We start from the raw sequence: 19,183 nt of genomic DNA, 5'->3' as shown, positions 1-19,183 counted from the left end.
CTTAAGCAAAAGGGAAAAAGTAAGAACTAAACTGTTAGAAATGTTTTATCTTTCTCAGCCAACCTGCACCCCTCATAACTCACCACCACATTGATATACTTCTTCATCTTTTTTGAAAGTCAACTTTATGCTATAAAACAGAAAATAACATTTTCAGTATTGCTAGAGTATATATTATAAGCATTCACATGTTAGCTTCAAATTAGGCACATTACTTTTCTCAGAGTTTAATTACAAAAATGCTTTGCTTTTCATTGCTTTTGTCAGAACATAGTTTTCCAAGTATTAACTCCCCAAGTCCTCTGTCCAGGCTAGGACTGTCTGCTATAGACCACTAACCACCTACGCACAATTCTGTAAATTTTAAACATTTCTGCAACAAGTGGGTTCAGATAAATTATTTTGTGCATTTCCCTTTCTATGAAACATTCTAAGTCATTGTAGAATTTAAGGAAGCAGAAGTATATGTGTGCCAACTATAAGTGGTATTCTTTCTTTAGAGTGATAAAATTCCAGTTCTATAAACTTAAAGTATTTGTTGGTTCCTATAAACATTCTAAGTGTATTGTTTCTTTGAAAATACTTTTTTATAAAGTTTATCATGTTGGATAGTTTGAATTTTATCTCATTCTGCCATGTTTATTTTGCATGCTCAGTCTTTTGTCACCATGCTTAAACTTCTCTCAGTATGGAAATGTCATTAAGGTACCACACAGAGTGATTGTCATCCTAACAATTGGTTTGGGAGGTCTGTGTATCACACATGATGATGTATAGTCAGAAAAATTTCTGTAAGATGACTTTGTGCTTCTTTTATACTTTTCATTAAAATGTTCAAGAGGAGACGGGGAAAGGTATTTGGGAGGATTGTTCTATTTTCATGTTTATGAAAAATGTTTCACGAAGATGCATTCTGTGCAATTCTCTCTCATTTGCTATTTTTGTATTTGTGATATAACATTGTTGTTCAGATTGGGGTCCAATTTTACTTTCTGAAATGAAAAAAACATATTACTGTTTTATCTGCCCCCCCCCCCCAATTCTGTTTTCTAGAACTTAGACAGGTAGCCTCTTTGGGATATTTCACAATTAATTGTTTCCTTTCCCTTTTTATTTTATAGCTTTGAAGAAAGACGATACCACATTTGATGAGGTAGGCTAAATTTCTTTATCTACTTTTAGGTGTATTTAATTACCTCTAGTAAAGTCAGTAGGTGCTAACTTCTCACTTAGAAGCAGGGGGAAAAATCCTTAAAAAACAAATAAGAAATAACATTTGTTTAGTTGTATTATTTTCAGTTTTTAAAAATAGTTATTCAAATTTAAATATTCATTCAAATGAATTTTGTAGTAATCCCCAGAAACATGTATTTAAGTAAATAAACTCATTGAGAGACACTTGCAGGTCTTTGCATTTTGTCTTCCTGCTGCAGTAGTGCTGGAGAAGACCAGTGTGAGGTGCTTGCTTAGGGCAAGTCTAGAGCCTCAGAAAGCTGGACACTGTGGCTCCTTTGCAGACCTCTGCCCAATCAGGCATGATGTAGTATTGACCCACATATTGTCTTTCAGTCTCCCAAAGGAGACAGTGACTCTTCCTGTTCTATTTTCCCTATTCTCTTTGTGTCAGATGTGTCTTTATCTACTTGCTACAAAGTAGTGAAAAAACACTTTTGAAGTAAGGCAGAGAGTCATATGTAATTAATAGAATTCTGAATGTGATTTTAAAATTGTGCTTTCCTGAGTTTGTGTTTCAGAGTGAAGTATTTTATTGTAATCATCGAAAGCCACGATTGATCTGTTGCAAACTTGCCACACGTGTATGTTTACTGAGTATTTATATATAAACAGAGATGTATCTATACAAGGTGCTTACCTCACAGCCTAATAAAAGCAAAGATTTAGTTTGGTTTGGTTGGTTGACTTGTTGGAACACTTGCATATTCCATGAAATATGTTACCTGTCTTCCCTCTGCTGTAGTGCTTCAGAGAGGAAAAGGGCATTTGTGTTCATGGAATGTCCCCTTGGCCATGTGGCTGGCCCTGGTGCATGGCAGGTCCACTCTGGGAGAACCCGCTGCAGGCTGGGATTTCTGGATGGGGCCAGCATCACTTGGCTGTCACGGTCTGCTGCTTCATCTGCTGCACCTGTTCTTTTTTTTCCGCCCCCTGGACTGAGTTCTACAAAGCTGTGTTTCTGGATTCCAAAGCAACTCCCCCTGCCAGTAGTCCTATAATATCCTCTAAAGCTCAATTCTTCTTGACCTGAAGCAATAGAGAAATTTTTTCTGTCTCATTCATAGTAGGTAATAATGGTGTTTTCCTCCAAACCTGTATTTCTGGAATTTTCACCAGGCTATTATTGAGATGTTTTCAGGAGAGTACTTCTTTCTTCCATGGGGAAATCAGTATGAGAATACCAGACATCATTTCTCTCTTTAAAAAGGGAGGCGTTCCCTCTTAATTTTGGAGGTAGCACAAACTTACATTAAGAAAGAAAAATAAAGAAAAGGAGGAAAAAAAAAACCCTCCCAAATCCTGTTATTCAGATACAACCACTATTGAATATTCTTGCTTCATTCCCTGTGTTTTAAAATTATAGCCCATTATATACCTGCCTTTCCCTTTAACCTGTAGCATAATGTGCCCCCCTTTTATAACAGTGTCTTCTTAATCATTATTAGGAATTAAAAAAAAAAAAAAACCAACTCCTCTGTCTTATTTAAACCTCATTGTTAATGATCGTGTTTTATTCTGTCATGTGCCTGGACTATGAGCTTAAACAAATGAAACAGTCTAGAGCCAGATGAAGGTTATGATATAAAAGGAAAAGGATGTATAGGTGACTCCCCTAACTTTATATTATTCTGAAACCTGTGCACAGTTAAAGGTCTGGATTTTGTAATTTGGAGAAAAACCATCGTTAGCTTTTACACAGCGCTTTTCTTCCTTTATAGCACGGGAGATTGGTTAATGCTATAAATCACAGAGTGTTAGACCTAAAAGAACCATTGGAAATCGTCTTTTTCTCACTCTGTCATTTCACAGATGAAGGAATCCAGATCCAGAGGGGCAGGGTAATTTCCAGCTCAAGGAAAAACCAAGAGCTGGGAGCCTGGGAGATAGTAGCAATGAAGGCATGCCTTGGGGTGAACCCTAACCACCCTCTGACGGAGCAATTGACATACGCATTCCTTGTGTTTGTAAAATAGACACAATAATAGTATCTTCCTCTTAGAGTACCTAGGAGTATTAAATAAGCTAAAATATACAAAGGATTCAGAATAATAGCTGTCAGAGTAAATGTCTGAAAGTTGGTATTATCATCTTCATTGCTTTTCTCCTCCTCCCCATCCTCTTCCTCACTACCACCATGATCAATACTCCACCTCATATTCTCCTTTGTATTTGGAAGGTCTACAGAGAGGATAGAAGGATTCAGTTAGAAATTATGAATTGGAGCTATAAGGAGAGTTAATTTCAGATATCACTCTAAAATTTCAAATAAAGCTTTGTGTGATAATGTGCATATTAAAACTGAAAATGTTACCTGAACCCAACCATTTTTTTAGGATCGATGAGGGGATGATTGCATTCAGCTTTGTAATTCCTAGTTATATTTTACATGGTTAATATTCAATAAATATATGTCAAATATGAGTAACTATCTGTTGCCAAGGAATAGAGAGAGTTAAATCAGGTGTCAGGCAGTGTGGATTCTTATTTGCTATTTTCTAGCTATTTGGGCAAGTTATCTAACTTGCCTCAACCTCAGTTTTAACATTTGTAAAATCAGTGAGTTGGACTGTGCTCTTCAACTATGTTTTCTAGTTCTGAATGTAGGATTCTAAGAACCTAATAACCAGCTTAAAATTAATTTAATCAAGATCAGAGAAGCACCAAATATGTGGTGATATAAACAGGAAGAATTTAGTTCTTCTATAATCATTTTCAGTTTATTGTGGTAGAAGTTTGCTTGAACTCATGTTTTCCACTTTTTCTCTCTTGGAATTGTAGTACTCTGTGGTCCACTGAAATTTAATTCAGATTTGAATCTTGAAGCCTGAGGGTTGGACCATTTTCTTAGATATGCCACAAGGTGCTGCAACCCTGTCCTTAATACTATGAGCTTATCTCAAGGAGTGGCTTCCTCCAGGGGGTGACTGAACTGGAGATCAGTTGTGACTCCATGATTCATATAGAGGATTTCTTTAGAGGGCGTGTGAGGAGAAAAAGAAATATAGATTTAGTTGTCATTTAATTATTCGATTGAAATACTCTTATTGCTGATTTTCATTTTGAAAATTATAATTCTTGAATATATTCAGAAGTATGTGCTAATGCTTGTAAATTAGGGGTGTGTGTGTGTGTGTGTGTGTGTGTGTGTGTTTGTGTGTGTGTGTGTGTGTGTGTGTGTGTGAACAGTTTGGAAGTTAAGTATTGAGGTCTTTAAGTATTTGCAAATGATAGGGATTTTTACTGAAGCCTATCATCATTATTATTGGAGAGAGGACATTTTAAGGATGATAATTTTATCCTTTATTCATGTTGTATTTTGGCCCTTACTAAAATGTTAGCTGATTTTCATTCTGTGGCTTTAACGTATATTTTTGACTTGGGTGGATTAATCATTTATATAGCCATCCAAGTTAACATTTTTTTTTTTTCTTTTCAGTTTTAGGTTTCCTTCCCTATCTTCTTTTTTTTTTTTTTCATAAGTGGAACTTTTAATGACCAATGGCATTTGGAATAGATTCTTAAAGTATTTCGAGTTTACAGAAAAATTGGGGAGAAAATATTGCATTCCTTCCCTAGACCCCAGTGCCTTGCCCACTCAGAGCTTCTCTCACTATTAACATTCTTCATCACAGCGGTACTATTTTTTTACAATCAATTAACCTAGATTGACATGTTATTATCACCCATACTCTACAGTTTACATTAGGTTTCATTCTTGATGTACATTCTACAGATTGACAAATGAATAAGGGAATTTATCAACAATATTGTCATATCATTAATATTATTATATCATATTAATAATATAGTATATTAATAATATATTAATCAGTGCATTAATATATTATATTAATAATATAATATTAATAATATATTAATTATTGATAATAATAATAATTCCTTGTGCTGTGTCACCAGTCCCTGGCTACCACTAACTTTTTTTATTGTGCCCATTGTTTTGATTTTTCCAGAGTGCTATGTTATTGGAGTCCAGATTGGTTGCTTTGAATTAGTCATTTACTCATGGTGAAATAAATGAATCGATAGATTTTTAAAAACTCATTTTTTTCTTAACACTGTACATTGTATGGACATACCACAGTTTATATATAGCTTTAATTACTGAAAGACATCTTTGTTGCTTCCAAATTTCAGCAGACATGAATAAAGCTATTACAATGAATCATAATGCATTCTGCTGTCATATATACCTAATTAAAATAAAGATATTTTTAAAAAAATTTTGTGTTCATAAAACCTTCAACTTATTTGAGTACACAGCAAGACACATGATTCTTGTATTATATAAAAATAATTTTAGTTTTGTAAGAAACTACCAAAGTGCCTTCCAACGTGACTGTAAAATTTACATTTTCACAGGCAACAAATGAAAGTTCTTGCTTCTCCACTTCCTTGGCAGCATTTGGGATTGTCAGTGTTTTGGCTTTTGGCGATGCATGTGGTATTATGTAATTGCTGTTTTAATTTGCAATTACCTATAACATATAAATCTGAACATCTTTCATATGTTGATCATCTTTGGAGAAGTATTTCTGAGATTTTTCCCCTTAGGTTTTTAAAGAAGTTTTTCATATTCTTCCTGTTAATTAAGATTTCTTTGTAAGGTTTCGATAGTAGTCCTTTATCACATACACCTTTTGGAAATATTTTCTCCAAGTTTGTAGTTTGTTTCCCTATTCCCTAACAATTTACTTCACAGAGCAAAAGTTTTAATTTCAATGAAATCAACTAATTTTTCATTGATTGTGCCTTTATTGTTGCATTCAAAATCCAATACTAATGTCATCCAAATTTTCTTGTCTTCTAGGAATTGTATTGTTTCATATTTTTTTTTTAAATTTTTTATTGTGGGTTGTTCAAAACATTACAAATTTCTTGACATATCATATTCCACACTTTGATTCAAGTGGGTTATGAACTCCCACCTTCACCCCATACCCAGATTGCAGAATCACATCAGTTACACATCCATTGATTTACAAATTGCCATACTAGTGTCTGTTGTGCTCCGCTGCCTTTCCCGTCCTCCACCCTCCCCCCTCCCCACCTCTCCCCTCCCCTCCCCTCCTCTCTCTCTACCTCCTCCACTGTATAACCCTGAGGGTCTCCTTCCATTACCATGCAATTTCCCTTCTCTCTCCCTTTCCCTCCCACCTCTCATCCCTGTTAAATGTTAATCTTCTTCTCCTGCTCTTCGTCCCTACTCTGTTCTTAGTTACTCTCCTTATATCAAAGAAGACATTTGGCATTTGCTTTTTAGGGATTGGCTAGCTTCACTTAGCATAATCTGCTCTAATGCCATCCATTTCCCTGTAAATTCTATGATTTTGTCATTTTTTAATGCAGAGTAATACTCCATTGTGTATAAGTGCCACATTTTTTTTATCCATTCGTCTATTGAAGGGCATCTAGGTTGGTTCCACAGTCTTGCTATTGTGAACTGTGCTGCTATGAACATCGATGTAGCAGTGTCCCTGTAGCATGCCCTTTTTAGGTCTTTAGGGAATAGACCAAGAAGGGGAATAGCTGGGTCAAATGGTGGCTCCATTCCCAACTTTCCAAGAAATCTCCATACTGCTTTCCAAATTGGCTGCACCGATCTGCAGTCCCACCAGCAATGTACAAGTGTACCCTTTTCCCCACATCCTCGCCAGCACTTGTTGTTGTTTGACTTCTTAATGGCTGCCAATCTTACTGGAGTGAGATGGTATCTTAGGGTGGTTTTGATTTGCATTTCTCTGACAGCTAGAGATGTTGAACATTTTTTCATGTACTTATTGATTGACTGTATGTCCTCCTCTGAGAAGTGTCTGTTCAGGTCCTTGGCCCATTTGTTGATTGGGTTGTTTGTTCTCTTATTGTCTAATTTTTTGTGTTCTTTGTATACTCTGGATATTAGGGCTCTATCTGAAGTGTGAGGAGTAAAGATTTGTTCCCAGGGTGTAGGCTCCCTATTTACCTCTCTTATTGTTTCTTTTGCTGAGAAAAAACTTTTGAGTTTGAGTAAGTCCCATTTGTTGATTCTAGTTATTAACTTTTGTGCTATGGGTGTCCTATTGAGGAATTTGGAGCCCGACCCCACCGACTGTAGATCGTAGCCAACTTTTTCTTCTATCAGACGGCGCGTCTCTGATTTGATATCAAGCTCCTTGATCCATTTTGAATTCACTTTTGTGCATGGCGAGAGAAAGGGATTCAGTTTCATTTTGTTGCATATGGATTTCCAGTTTTCCCAGCACCATTTGTTGAAGATGCTATCCTTCCTCCATTGCATGTTTTTAGCCCCTTTATCAAATATAAGAAAGTTGTAGTTTTGTGGATTGGTTTCTGTGTCCTCTATTCTGTACCATTGGTCCACCCGTCTGTTTTGGTACCAGTACCATGCTGTTTTTGTTACTATTGCTCTGTAGTATAGTTTGAAGTCTGGTATCGCTATACTGCCTGATTCACACTTCCTGCTTAGCATTGTTTTTGCTATTCTGGGTCTTTTATTTTTCCATATGAATTTCATGATTGCTTTCTCTATTTCTACAAGAAATGCCGTTGGGATTTTGATTGGCATTGCATTAAACCTATAGAGAACTTTTGGTAATATTGCCATTTTGATGATGTTAGTTCTGCCTATCCATGAACAGGGTATATTTTTCCATCTTCTAAGATCTTCTTCTATTTCTCTCTTTAGGGTTCTGTAGTTTTCATTGTATATGTCTTTCACCTCTTTTGTTAGGTTGATTCCCAAGTATTTTATTTTTTTTGAAGATGTTTTGAATGGAGTGGTTGTCCTCATTTCCATTTCAGAGGATTTGTCGCTGATATACAGGAATGCCTTTGATTTATGCGTGTTGATTTTATATCCTGCCACTTTGCTGAATTCATTTATTAGCTCTAATAGTTTCTTTGTAGAGCCTTTTGGGTCTGCTATGTATAGAATCATATCATCTGCAAATAGTGATAATTTAAGTTCTTCTTTTCCTATTTTTATGCCTTTAATTTCTTTCGTCTGTCTAATTGCTCTGGCCAATGTTTCGAGAACTATGTTGAACAGAAGTGGAGAGAGAGGGCATCCCTGTCTTGTTCCAGATTTTAGAGGGAATGCCTTCAGTTTTTCTCCATTCAGAATGATGCTAGCCTGAGGCTTAGCATAGATTGCTTTTACAATATTGAGGTATGTTCCTGTTATCCCTAGTTTTTCTAGAGCTTTGAACATAAAGGGATGCTGTACTTTGTCGAATGCTTTTTCCGCATCTATCGAGATGATCATATGGTTCTTATTTTTAAGTCTATTGATGTGGTGAATAACATTTATTGATTTCCTTATATTGAACCAGCCTTGCATCCCAGGGATGAATCCTACTTGATCATGGTGTACAATTTTTTTGATATGTTTTTGTATCTGATTCGCCAGAATTTTATTGAGGATTTTTGCATCTAGGTTCATTAGAGATATTGGTCTGTAGTTTTCTTTCTTTGAAGTGTCTTTGTCTGGTTTAGGTATCAGGGTGATGTTGGCCTCATAGAATGAATTTGGAAGTTCTCCCTCCTTTTCTATTTCCTGAAGTAGCTTGAAAAGTATTGGTATTAGTTCTTCTTTAAAGGTTTTGTAAAATTCTGCTGTATACCCATCTGGACCTGGGCTTTTCTTAGTTGGTAGTCTTTTGATGGTTTCTTCTATTTCCTCAATTGATATTGGTCTGTTTAGGTTTTCTATATCCTCCTGACTCAATCTGGGCAGATCATATGACTTAAGAAATTTATCTATGCCTTCACTATCTTCTAATTTGTTGGAGTATAAGGATTCAAAATAGTTTTTGATTATCTTCTGTATTTCTGAAGTGTCTGTTGTGATATTGCCTTTTTCATCCCGTATGCTAGTAATTTGAGTTCTCTCTCTTTTTCTCTTCGCTAGCATGGCTAAGGGTCTGTCGATTTTGTTTATTTTTTCAAAGAACCAACTTTTAGTTTTGTCAATTTTTTCAATTGTTTCTTTTGTTTCAATTTCATTAATTTCAGCTCTGATTTTAATTATTTCTTGCCTTCTACTTCTTTTGCTGTTGTTTTGCTCTTCTTTTTCAAGGATTTTGAGATGAAGTATGAGATCATTTATTTGTTGGTTTTTTCTTTTTTTAAGGAATGAACTCCAAGCAATGAATTTTCCTCTTAGAACTGCTTTCAATGTGTCCCATAGATTCCGATATGTTGTGTCTGTGTTTTCATTAATCTCTAAGAATTTTTTAATTTCCTCCTTGATGTCTTCTATAACCCATTGATCATTCAGTAACCTATTGTTCATTCTCCAAGTGATGTATGCTTTTTCCTTCCTTCTTTTATCGTTGATTTTCAGTTTCATTCCATTATGATCAGATAAGATGCATGGTATTATCTCTACTCCTTTATATTGTCTAAGAGTTGCCCTGTGACATAATATATGATCTATTTTTGAGAAGGATCCATGTGCTGCTGAGAAAAAAGTGTAACTGCTTGATGTTGGGTGGTATACTCTATATATGTCAATTAGGTCTAGGTTATTAATAGTGTTATTGAGTTCTATAGTTTCCTTATTCAACTTTTGTTTGGAAGATCTGTCCAGTGGCGAGAGAGGTGTGTTGAAGTCTCCCATGATTATGGTATGGTGGTCTATTAGACTCTTGAACTTGAGAAGAGTTTGTTTGACGAACATAGCTGCACCATTGTTTGGGGCATAAATATTTATGATTGTTATGTCTTGTTGTTGTATGGTTCCCTTAAGCAGTATGTAGTGTCCCTCTTTATCTCTTTTGATTAACTTTGGCTTGAAATCTATTTTATTTGATATGAGTATGGACACTCCTGCTTGTTTCCGAAGTCCATATGAGTGATATGATTTTTCCCAACCTTTCACCTTCAGCCTATGTATGTCTTTTCCTATCAAATGCGTCTCCTGTAGGCAGCATATTGTTGGGTCTTGTTTTGTGATCCATTCTACTAGCCTGTGTCTCTTAATTGGTAAGTTTAAGCCATTGACATTTAGGGTTATTATTGAGATATTTGTTGTTCTTCCAGCCATATTTGTTTATTTCTGTTACTAAACATGGTTTGTTTTCCTCTTTGATTATTCCCCCCCCCCCTTTATTGTCCTACCTCCCACTGTTGGTTTTCATTGTTATTTTCCATTTCCTCTTCCTGTAATGCTTTGGCGAGGATGTTTTGAAGAGATGGTTTTCTAGCTGCGAATTCTTTAAACTTTTGTTTATCGTGGAAGGTTTTAATTTCATCTTCCATCCTGAAGCTTAATTTCGCTGGATACACAATTCTTGGTTGGAACCCATTTTCTTTCAGTGTTTGAAATATGTTATTCCAGGATCTTCTAGCTTTCAGAGTCTGTGTTGAGAGATCAGCTGTTATCCTGATTGGCTTACCCCTAAATGTAATCTGCTTCCTTTCTCTTGTAGCTTTTAAAATTCTCTCCTTATTCTGTATGTTGGGCATCTTCATTATAATGTGTCTAGGTGTGGATCTCTTATGATTTTGCACATTTGGCGTCCTGTAGGCTTCTAGGATTTGGGATTCTGTCTCATTCTTCAAGTCTGGGAAGTTTTCTTGTATTATTTCATTGAATAGACTTCTCATTCCTTTGGTTTGGAGCTCTGTACCTTCCTGTATCCCAATGACTCTTAAGTTTGGTCTCTTAATGTTATCCCATATTTCTTGGATGTTCTGCTCATGGTTCCTTAACAGTCTTGCTGAGCTGTCTATGTTCTTTTCCAGTTGAAATACTTTGTCTTCATTGTCTGATGTTCTATCTTCTAAGTGTTCTACTCTGCTGGTAGTATTCTCCATTGAGTTTTTAAGTTGGTTTATTGCTTCCTGCATTTCTAGGATTTCTGTTTGTTTGTTTTTTATAACCTCTATCTCCCTGTATAGTTGATCCTTTGCTTCCTGGATTTGTTTGCGTAATTCGTTGTCGAAGTGATCTTTCATTGTCTGATTTTGCTGTTTAATGTCTTCCTTGATACTCCAGATCATTTGAAGCATGTAGATCCTGAATTCTTTATCTGACATTCCATCTGCTGCAGCTGTTACCTCTTCTAAAGTTGCGTTGATCTGCATTGCTTGTGGTCCTTTCTTTCCTTGTCTTTTCATACTGCTTGCGTATCTTTCCTGCAGGTGTGGGCGGCGGCTCTGCTCTCTCCTTATTCCAATTGGGGTTTCGTGGCTACCACGCCGGCAGGTCACTGGGCCTGTTCTGGGAGCTGGCGGCGGCTCTGTTCTGCCCCTGCTCCGATTGGGGTGACGAGTGTACCACGCCGGCAGGCCACCGGGCCTGATCCGCGGTCGGTTGCAGGTTTGCCTACCCTGCAGGTGCGGGAGGCGGTTCTACTCTGCCCCTACTCCAAATGGGGTGACGTGTCTGTCGTACCGGCAGGCCACTGAGCCTGTCCCGCTGGTCGGTCGCAGATCTGCCCACCTTTCGGGCACGCGTGGAGGCTCTGCTCAGCCCCTACTCCAATTGGGGCGTCGTGACTACCCCGCCTGCAGGACGCTGGGCCTGTTCCTGGCACGGGCGGCGACTCTGCTCTGCCACTACTCCAATTAGGGTGGTGTTTGTACCACGCCGGCAGGCTCCTGGGCCTGATCCGCCGGTCTGTTGTAGGTCTGCCTACCTTGGAGGCGCGGGCGGCGGATCTGCCCTGCCCCTCCTACCACGCCTGCGGACCCCTGGGCCTGATCTGCAGGTTGATCACTGGTCTGCTCACCCTGCGGACACGGGTGGCGGTTCCGCTCCGCCCCCACTCCAATTGGGGTCACGTGACCACCACACCGGCAGGGCCTGATCCGGGCGTGGCAGAAGGATCTGCTCTGCCCCTACTCCAGTTGGGGTGATGTGTGTACCACACTGGCAAGCCACTGGGCCTGACCCGCCAGGCTGTCACAGGTCTGTTTACCTTGCCCGCGCGAACGGCGGCTCTGCCCTGCCCCTCCTACCACGCCCATGTACCACTGGGTCGCGGGTCTGCCCACCTTGCGGGTGGCGGCTCCGCTCCGCCCCCTCTCCAATTGGGGTCACGCGGTCACCACGCTGGCGAGTCGCTGGGCCTGCTCTGGGCGCTGGCGGCGGCCCGGCTCCTCCCCTCTGGCTCGAGGACAAATTGAGGAGACTCGGGTGACTGTGCCTCACCCCCCCTACCAGGAGACCAACTGCTTATGTCACCGCTGGTATTGATGAAGTTCTCTCCTCCGCCGCTTTCTGCTGACATCAGATCTCTGCCATGTTGGTATCCTATGCGAATGGCAGCATTTCGTTCCCCTTGCCAGGCAACCAAAGCAACGGGTGAGTCCTGACCGGCCCTCAGCAGGACCCGGACCGAGAAGCAATTTCCGCGGGCTCCTAGCCCTGGGCCAGGGAAGTTCCGGGAGCCGGAACTCGGCCGCTCCGTGCTCTGTGTAAGCTCCTATAAGTGTAAGCTCCAAGAAGCAGTCCCGCGGGCTCAGTTCCGGGAGCCGGAATTCGGTTGCTTAGTGCTTGGTGTATGCTCTGATAGGCGCAGGGTCCAAGAAGCAGCCTCCGCAGGCTCCGCAGCCCTGGGCCAGGGCGGTTCCGGGACGGTTCCGGGAGCCGGAACTCGGCCGCCCCGCGCTCGGTGTTCGCTCCGATAGGATCAGGTTCTAAGAAGTACCCAGGCGCTGAACCCTAGCAATCTGTCTGCAAGCCGCAGGCGAATTGCAGCCTGAAATTACCTGATCTATGGCTGAATGAGCTGCGGTCAGTCGAAAACAGGGGTGGTGACGTCCGTTTACCAACATGGTGGCTGATGGCCTCCTCTGTGGTCTGACCGGTGTGGAGAACCAAGATGGACCGCTTCCTTCCCCCGTCTCGAACCCAGAATTCAGCCCTGAGTACGGTGCTTGCGCGGCTGGCAGAAACTGCAGCGCTGTAACCCTGCGTCTCTATCCCAGTGCGCTCTGCAGACTTTAGCCGCGGGGCGATTTGCTGAATAAGCAGTGTTACCCTCCGTGCAACAAACCTCTCGCGTTTGAGTCCCCGTAGCCAATCCTCGTGCGATGGAAATCCTTCCTCCAGGTTCCGGAGCACCCCACTATTGCTGGAAATTCCTAACAAAATATCCTTTAGCCGTCCTGACTTGTCATACTCCCACACAGTGAAGCAGCACACGGGGACAATGCACTCCCCTCGCCGCCATCTTCCTTCTCCCTTCCCTATCTTCTTGATGTTTGGATCTTCAGGGTTTGACATAGTACTGGGCCAAACTAAAGAGGCTAAACAAATAATTGCCAGAGAAACAAATAAGCTAGATGGAAGGCGAGAGATTGGCTTTTTACGTCATGCATTTTAGTGGGCACCGTGATTTTATGTTTTTGGTGACATTGTGATGAGGCCTCCAGTATGAACTTCATGTCTATGATACTCTTACAAAACTTTCTAAATGTCTTTTTAGCCTTTTTGTCCCCAGTAAGCATTTCAGCCATTCTTCCCAAGGCAACAAGTAATAGTTATGCTACGACTTCAGATGAATTTTTGAATCTTCTTTTTTCAATTTAATGATTTGTTTTGGAATAAAAATGCTAAATATTATATAAAAATCTGAAGATACACTCCACCAATACAGAATTATCACATATAAAGACTTTTGAACTTTAGAGACAGACACTCCAGTTAATTATAAATACCTCTGTATAGAAAGGGAAATGTCTGAAGCTACCATGGGTCATGAATTGTTCTTGAATAAATTAATAGGCTAAATTGTATATTTCTGCTTCCTGCCTCTGTTAAATAAGATAAGCTCAGATGAGGAACCTGAACAAAATTTACATTCGGCTTGGATTTTACATGAGAAGTTCAAAAATTTTGGTGATTGAAATAAACTTTTAAATGTAAAGGGTTTCATTTACTTATAGTACATAATCTAGAGAACTAAGCCCTTATTTGTTGGAAAAAATAGCTTATTATTATTTATGAGGTTTCTAATTATTCTCTGTCTGCTCAGTTATTTCATGTATGAGAAGTAGAAGGGGCCACTAGTATTCACTTGGCATTTTCTAATTATTTTACTTTTTGTTTTTGTACTGGGGATTGAACCTAGGAGCTCTTAACCACTGAGAAATATCTTCAGCTTTTTTTTTTTTTTTTTTTTGTATTTTATAAAGAGACAAAGTCTCACTAAGTTGCTTAGAGCTTCCCTAAATTGCTGAGGCTGGTTTTGAACTTGCAGTCCTCCTGCCTCAGCCTCCAGAGCTGCTGGGATTACAGGTGTGTGCCATTGCACCCTGTTTATTTTACTTTTTGAATCCTAGGAAAATGTGTAAAAAATGTATAAAAATCAACATTTTTATGTCTGAGCTGTAAGTTATCTAAGTACATTTTGTGGGTTAGCTTGTTTACTATGTGTATAATAATTGTATTAGATGGATATAATGTACACTGATCTTAGCTTCTAGACCATGACTGTCTTTACTGTTTTGTAAGAAGATATAATACCTGAGGATGATAAATGTAGCAGTGATGTTCATGAGAATCAGAGGCTAGGATATTCATGAAGATAATTTGGGGATACTCCTGAACATTCTTTTCTATTTATTGAGAGTATGGAAGCTGGGTCAGTCTCTTCTTGGTTGTTGTTATTGGTGATCTTAGTGTCCTTATGGATGCTGTATACATAGTATACAGCTATCCAGCTGCTGTTCCCTGACTTCCTCTACTCATGGCTACTTCACCCACACTCAGTTTCTGGGAGAACTGGATCATTTCACAGGACTGTCATAAGTTTGCAATGCTAGTAACTGTCTTTATTTCTTAGCTCTCACATACCTGCTATTGGATGGCCCCTTCCCTGCCTGTCCCCAACCCATTTGTTATGGATTTGGCTGGCTCCATTCCTTGGGCCTTGAGTTGAGGAAAAACATCATGGCCAAAGGGTGTGGCAGAGGGAAGCACCTTACATTATGGTCAGGAAGGGGAAAGGGTAAGGGGGAGGGAGGAAGAGAAAGAGAGAGACAGACAGATTGCACTCACTAGATATAGAATATATACCCAAAGGCATGCCCCTAGTGATCCACCTCCTTCAGCCACATCCTACCCACCTTTAGTTACCACCCAGTTAATCCCGTCAGGGGATTAATTCACTGTTTGGGATTAAGGTTCTCATAGCCCTCTGGATGCTCTTGCATTGTCTCACACGTGAGCTTTTGGGGAACACCTAATATCTAAACCATAACACCCCTCTTCTTATATTACATTGCTTTCCCACTATGTTGGTTTTCTAGGACTGTCTTAGCAAAGTACCACAAACTGGTTGGCTTCAAAGACAGAAATTTTATTATGTCACCATTCTGGAGACCAGAAGTCTGAAATCAAAGTGTCAGCAAAGTTAGTTCCTTCTGTGCTATAAGGCAAGGATCTGTTCCAGGCCTCTCTCCTTTGTAGATGGCCGTCTTCTCTTCACATCTCTTTATATCATCTTCCCTCAAAGTAGGTCTGCTCATCCAAATTGCCGCCCCCCTTTTAAAAGTCAGATTGGATTAAGAGCTCACTCTACTCCAGCATGACCTCTGCTTAATTTAACTAATTGACATTTGCAACACCCTCTAAATGAGATGACTTTTGGAGGAGCTGTGGCTTAAGTCTTGGACATAGGGATTTTTTTATGGACACAATTTGCCCCATAACACCCTTTGACTTCTTAGAACACTGAATTCTATTGCGAGTCAGTTTCCTGCTCACATGCATTCCTTTTTAAAATCTTACTTGGTTTTTCCCCTTGCAGAGAAGAATGTGTCTTTTTCCTGTCCCAGGCTAGTTTCTCCTGCTGTTCACCAGATTTCTTCCTCTTGTTTGTATTCCAGAAGCTCACATAATTGATTCTTTTCTATATTTTCTCTCATTCTTCTTTTTTAAGGTACTTTTGCCAGAGGCTCTGACCATGCTTAAGTCTTTCCTATCTCTCTCCTCAGATCTGGAACCCCTGTCCTCTGTGATTTTTTTTTTTTTTTTAAATACTCCCATTGAGAGTCAGCTACTCCTTGCTTTTGGCTACTCCATTATGCTCACAGCAGTGTGACCAACTCAGCTTATACTCTGAACTCCCCACCTAGCTTCCCAGCAGCCTAGTTAGATGTTTCTGCCTCTGTCTCATAGTCATCTCAGACTCAGCACATACAGAATATCACTAGTTCTTATATTCTGCACACCTGCATTTTCTCTCTCTTCCTTAACTTGGAGATTAGCTCTCCCAGTTACGTGATTTCCTGGGTGGAAACCTGATGCAATCCTGAACTCTATAAATCCAGGTCCAAGCCTTGGCTTGGTCCCTGTTCCCTGCTGTTGTCACCATTCTCACCCACTAACCTGTACCTATAGCCTCACATCTCTTGCCTGGATTTGCAGGAGTCTTTTGATTGGCTTCCCTACCCAGAGCTTGTCTCCCATTTCAACAGAAGGATGGATTTGAAATACAGATGGTGTTTTCCCTTGCTTGCTACTTTAAAAGCTCCCCATCAGCACAAAGATCAAGTTCATTTTCCTGGCTCATCTTTCCAGGCCTTTCATGATCTGCCTCCTGCCCACCTTACCACTCCGGTCAGTTTTCTCTGCATTATTGTTTCAGCTGCTGCCATCTCAGTCATTTCAGAACTTTATCCCTTTTACCTGTTTTATCTCAATAAGCTCTTCACTGGTCACACAAGCTCCATCTCCCACTATTCCTGCTTCAGTATTTCCTTGCCATGCTACCCCCTATTTAAAGATTCATGTGTCAAATGTTTATTGATGCCTGTTTTGTGTCAGACTCTGCCTATGCTCGCAACCTGATTCTTGATGTAGTCATACTCATAGAAGTTAATCTTAGTGGACGTTCATGGGTTGACCAGCTCCTAGCAGCTTTCTGTGTTGGGTCTAAGCAGAGTCAATCTCACTCTCTCACATAGTAAAATTTTACATTACTTTGTATTCTGTTTTATTTTCACCAAGGTCAGTTCCGCCAATCCTATGTGATGTGAACTATCCTATAGAAATCTACAGAGTATTGTTTGATTATGTCAGAGATCCAGTATGTTATTATATTTCTAATCAACATTTTTGGATGGTTGAGGAAGAACTCCATTTCCTTGTTATTCTCTTGCTGGCATTTTAGTTCAAATTTTCACTTTCTTAAAACTTTCTGTGCTTCAGTTTTTTCCTTTCTATAAATGTTTGATCGGATTTACCATCTCCCTAATTATGGTAGACACAATTACCATAATTATGTCTAGTTCCAGACAGTGGCTAGAATGTCTGGGTAGTGCTGTAAGGATTCAGAGAGGAAGTGCATGTCACAAAATGCAAAGTGTGTGACATTTGGGGGAATTAGTCACTTTCATATTCATCATTCTGAAAAGGCAGAACGTTACAGAAATTGGAAGCTTGAGTATGTCCTCTTCTGCTGTGAGTACCCCGAATCCTGACTGCAGGCTCATTAGGCAGGAAGTCTCTGCTGAAGGGGTGGTGCCGCTCCCTCCTGGGTCATGCTCTGATTAGCGTGTTATGAATTTGTAGAAAGTTGACCTTTGATATAGTAAGTGTTTCTGTATAGCCAAAGTAATTTTTTCCAACAAGTACAAAGTAGGCCTACCTATAAGGACTATATTATTCCCATTTTTCTTCTAACTGGAATTTGAGCTGATTTAAAATCCTTAGGTTGCTTGATTGTGGTTGAGATGGTCTCTCACACGGAAAGCCATAATGATAATTGAAATCAGCTAAGGCAAGGGTGCAGGGTTTTCTGAGGACGGGAATCTGTGATCTATACTAGATATTTTTATAGTCCAAACACATTTACCTCTTCGTATTCTCAGTGTCGTAAATCACAAACAGCATAGTTACAAAATTTTGGAATTAGCAGTTTGTTCTCGATTCTGCAAACTTAATTTCTTCAGGACACATCAGTGTCTTTAAATTTCTTGAAGGAGTGCTTTCACAATTGATGTAATACTTTTCCCTTCTGAGTCTGTTTTATTTTTAATATATAAAGTTGTTTTGGTTATTCTTTCAATTTATTGTTTAGTTTTAAAATTTTGTTTCATAATACATTTAGTTTGCTAACATTTTTATTAACTATATTTTTAAAAGCATGTGATCTTGGGTATTTTTAGTGATATAATGCTATGGCAGTACTTTTTATTACAGTATCTTATGATATAATATTGTATACTTAATTTTTTAATAATCAGATTAGCAGTTTTCATATGTCTTCTTAATAACCACTCCAAATTCTATAACAATAAATCTCATATTTATGGGTGAGGAATATTTTGAACAAAATATTTTTTTTTTCTTTTTAAAAATTTTATGGTATTGGGAATTGAACTCAGGTCCTTGTACATGCTAGGCAAGTGCTTCACCACTGAACTGTATTTCCATCCCTTTTTAAATTTTTGCTTTGAGACGGGGTTTTGCTAATTTGCCAAGGCTGGCCTCTAATTTGAGATCCTCCTGCTCCATTATCCTGAGAAAATGGAATAGAGGTTTGCACCGCTATACCTGGATTCTGAGGAAAAAACAAAATAACAAAACAAAACAAAAAAATGTTTTTATGATCATATAATTAAAATGAATGAAAAAAAGAATTGTTTCAACATGTACTTGTATACCCATTCTATACTCCAGGAAAGTACATATTTGACTTTTCATTGATAAAAAATACATTTTTTCAAGTCTTACAAATAATATTTGTAAGTGTTGGAAGAGACTTGGAAATGCACAGAGAACCCAGGGAGTCTTGGAGTAACCAATTATATGTGTTTATTTGTGTTTGTGTATCTGTGAACTTCCTCATATGAAGTGTCTGTAAAGTGTGATGTTTGGAAGGTATATTCATATTCATTCTGGTCTAGCAGACCTCAAATATGTTGTTATACCACTGTGTTCCAACCAGCTGAAATACTCAAGTGTGCAACC

General features: G+C 39.1%; 1 protein-coding gene across 4 annotated transcripts in view; it reads left to right on the top strand.

The window, feature by feature from the left end:
* The window catches only part of Cdk14 (cyclin dependent kinase 14), a 767,749-nt gene that overhangs the window by 163,941 nt on the left and 584,625 nt on the right, over positions 1–19,183 (top strand). For all 4 annotated transcript variants that reach the window (XM_071612068.1, XM_071612070.1, XM_071612062.1 and 1 more), the window contains exon 2: positions 1,122–1,153. In XM_071612068.1, the coding sequence (XP_071468169.1) occupies positions 1,122–1,153 (32 nt within the window). The remainder of the gene's footprint in view (positions 1–1,121; positions 1,154–19,183) is intronic.

This window comes from Marmota flaviventris, chromosome 1 (assembly GCF_047511675.1).
Source record: "Marmota flaviventris isolate mMarFla1 chromosome 1, mMarFla1.hap1, whole genome shotgun sequence".
Classification (NCBI taxonomy): domain Eukaryota; kingdom Metazoa; phylum Chordata; class Mammalia; order Rodentia; family Sciuridae; genus Marmota; species Marmota flaviventris.
The sequence above is the reverse complement of the archived record's forward strand: the minus strand, read 5'-3'. Positions and strand labels throughout refer to the sequence as shown.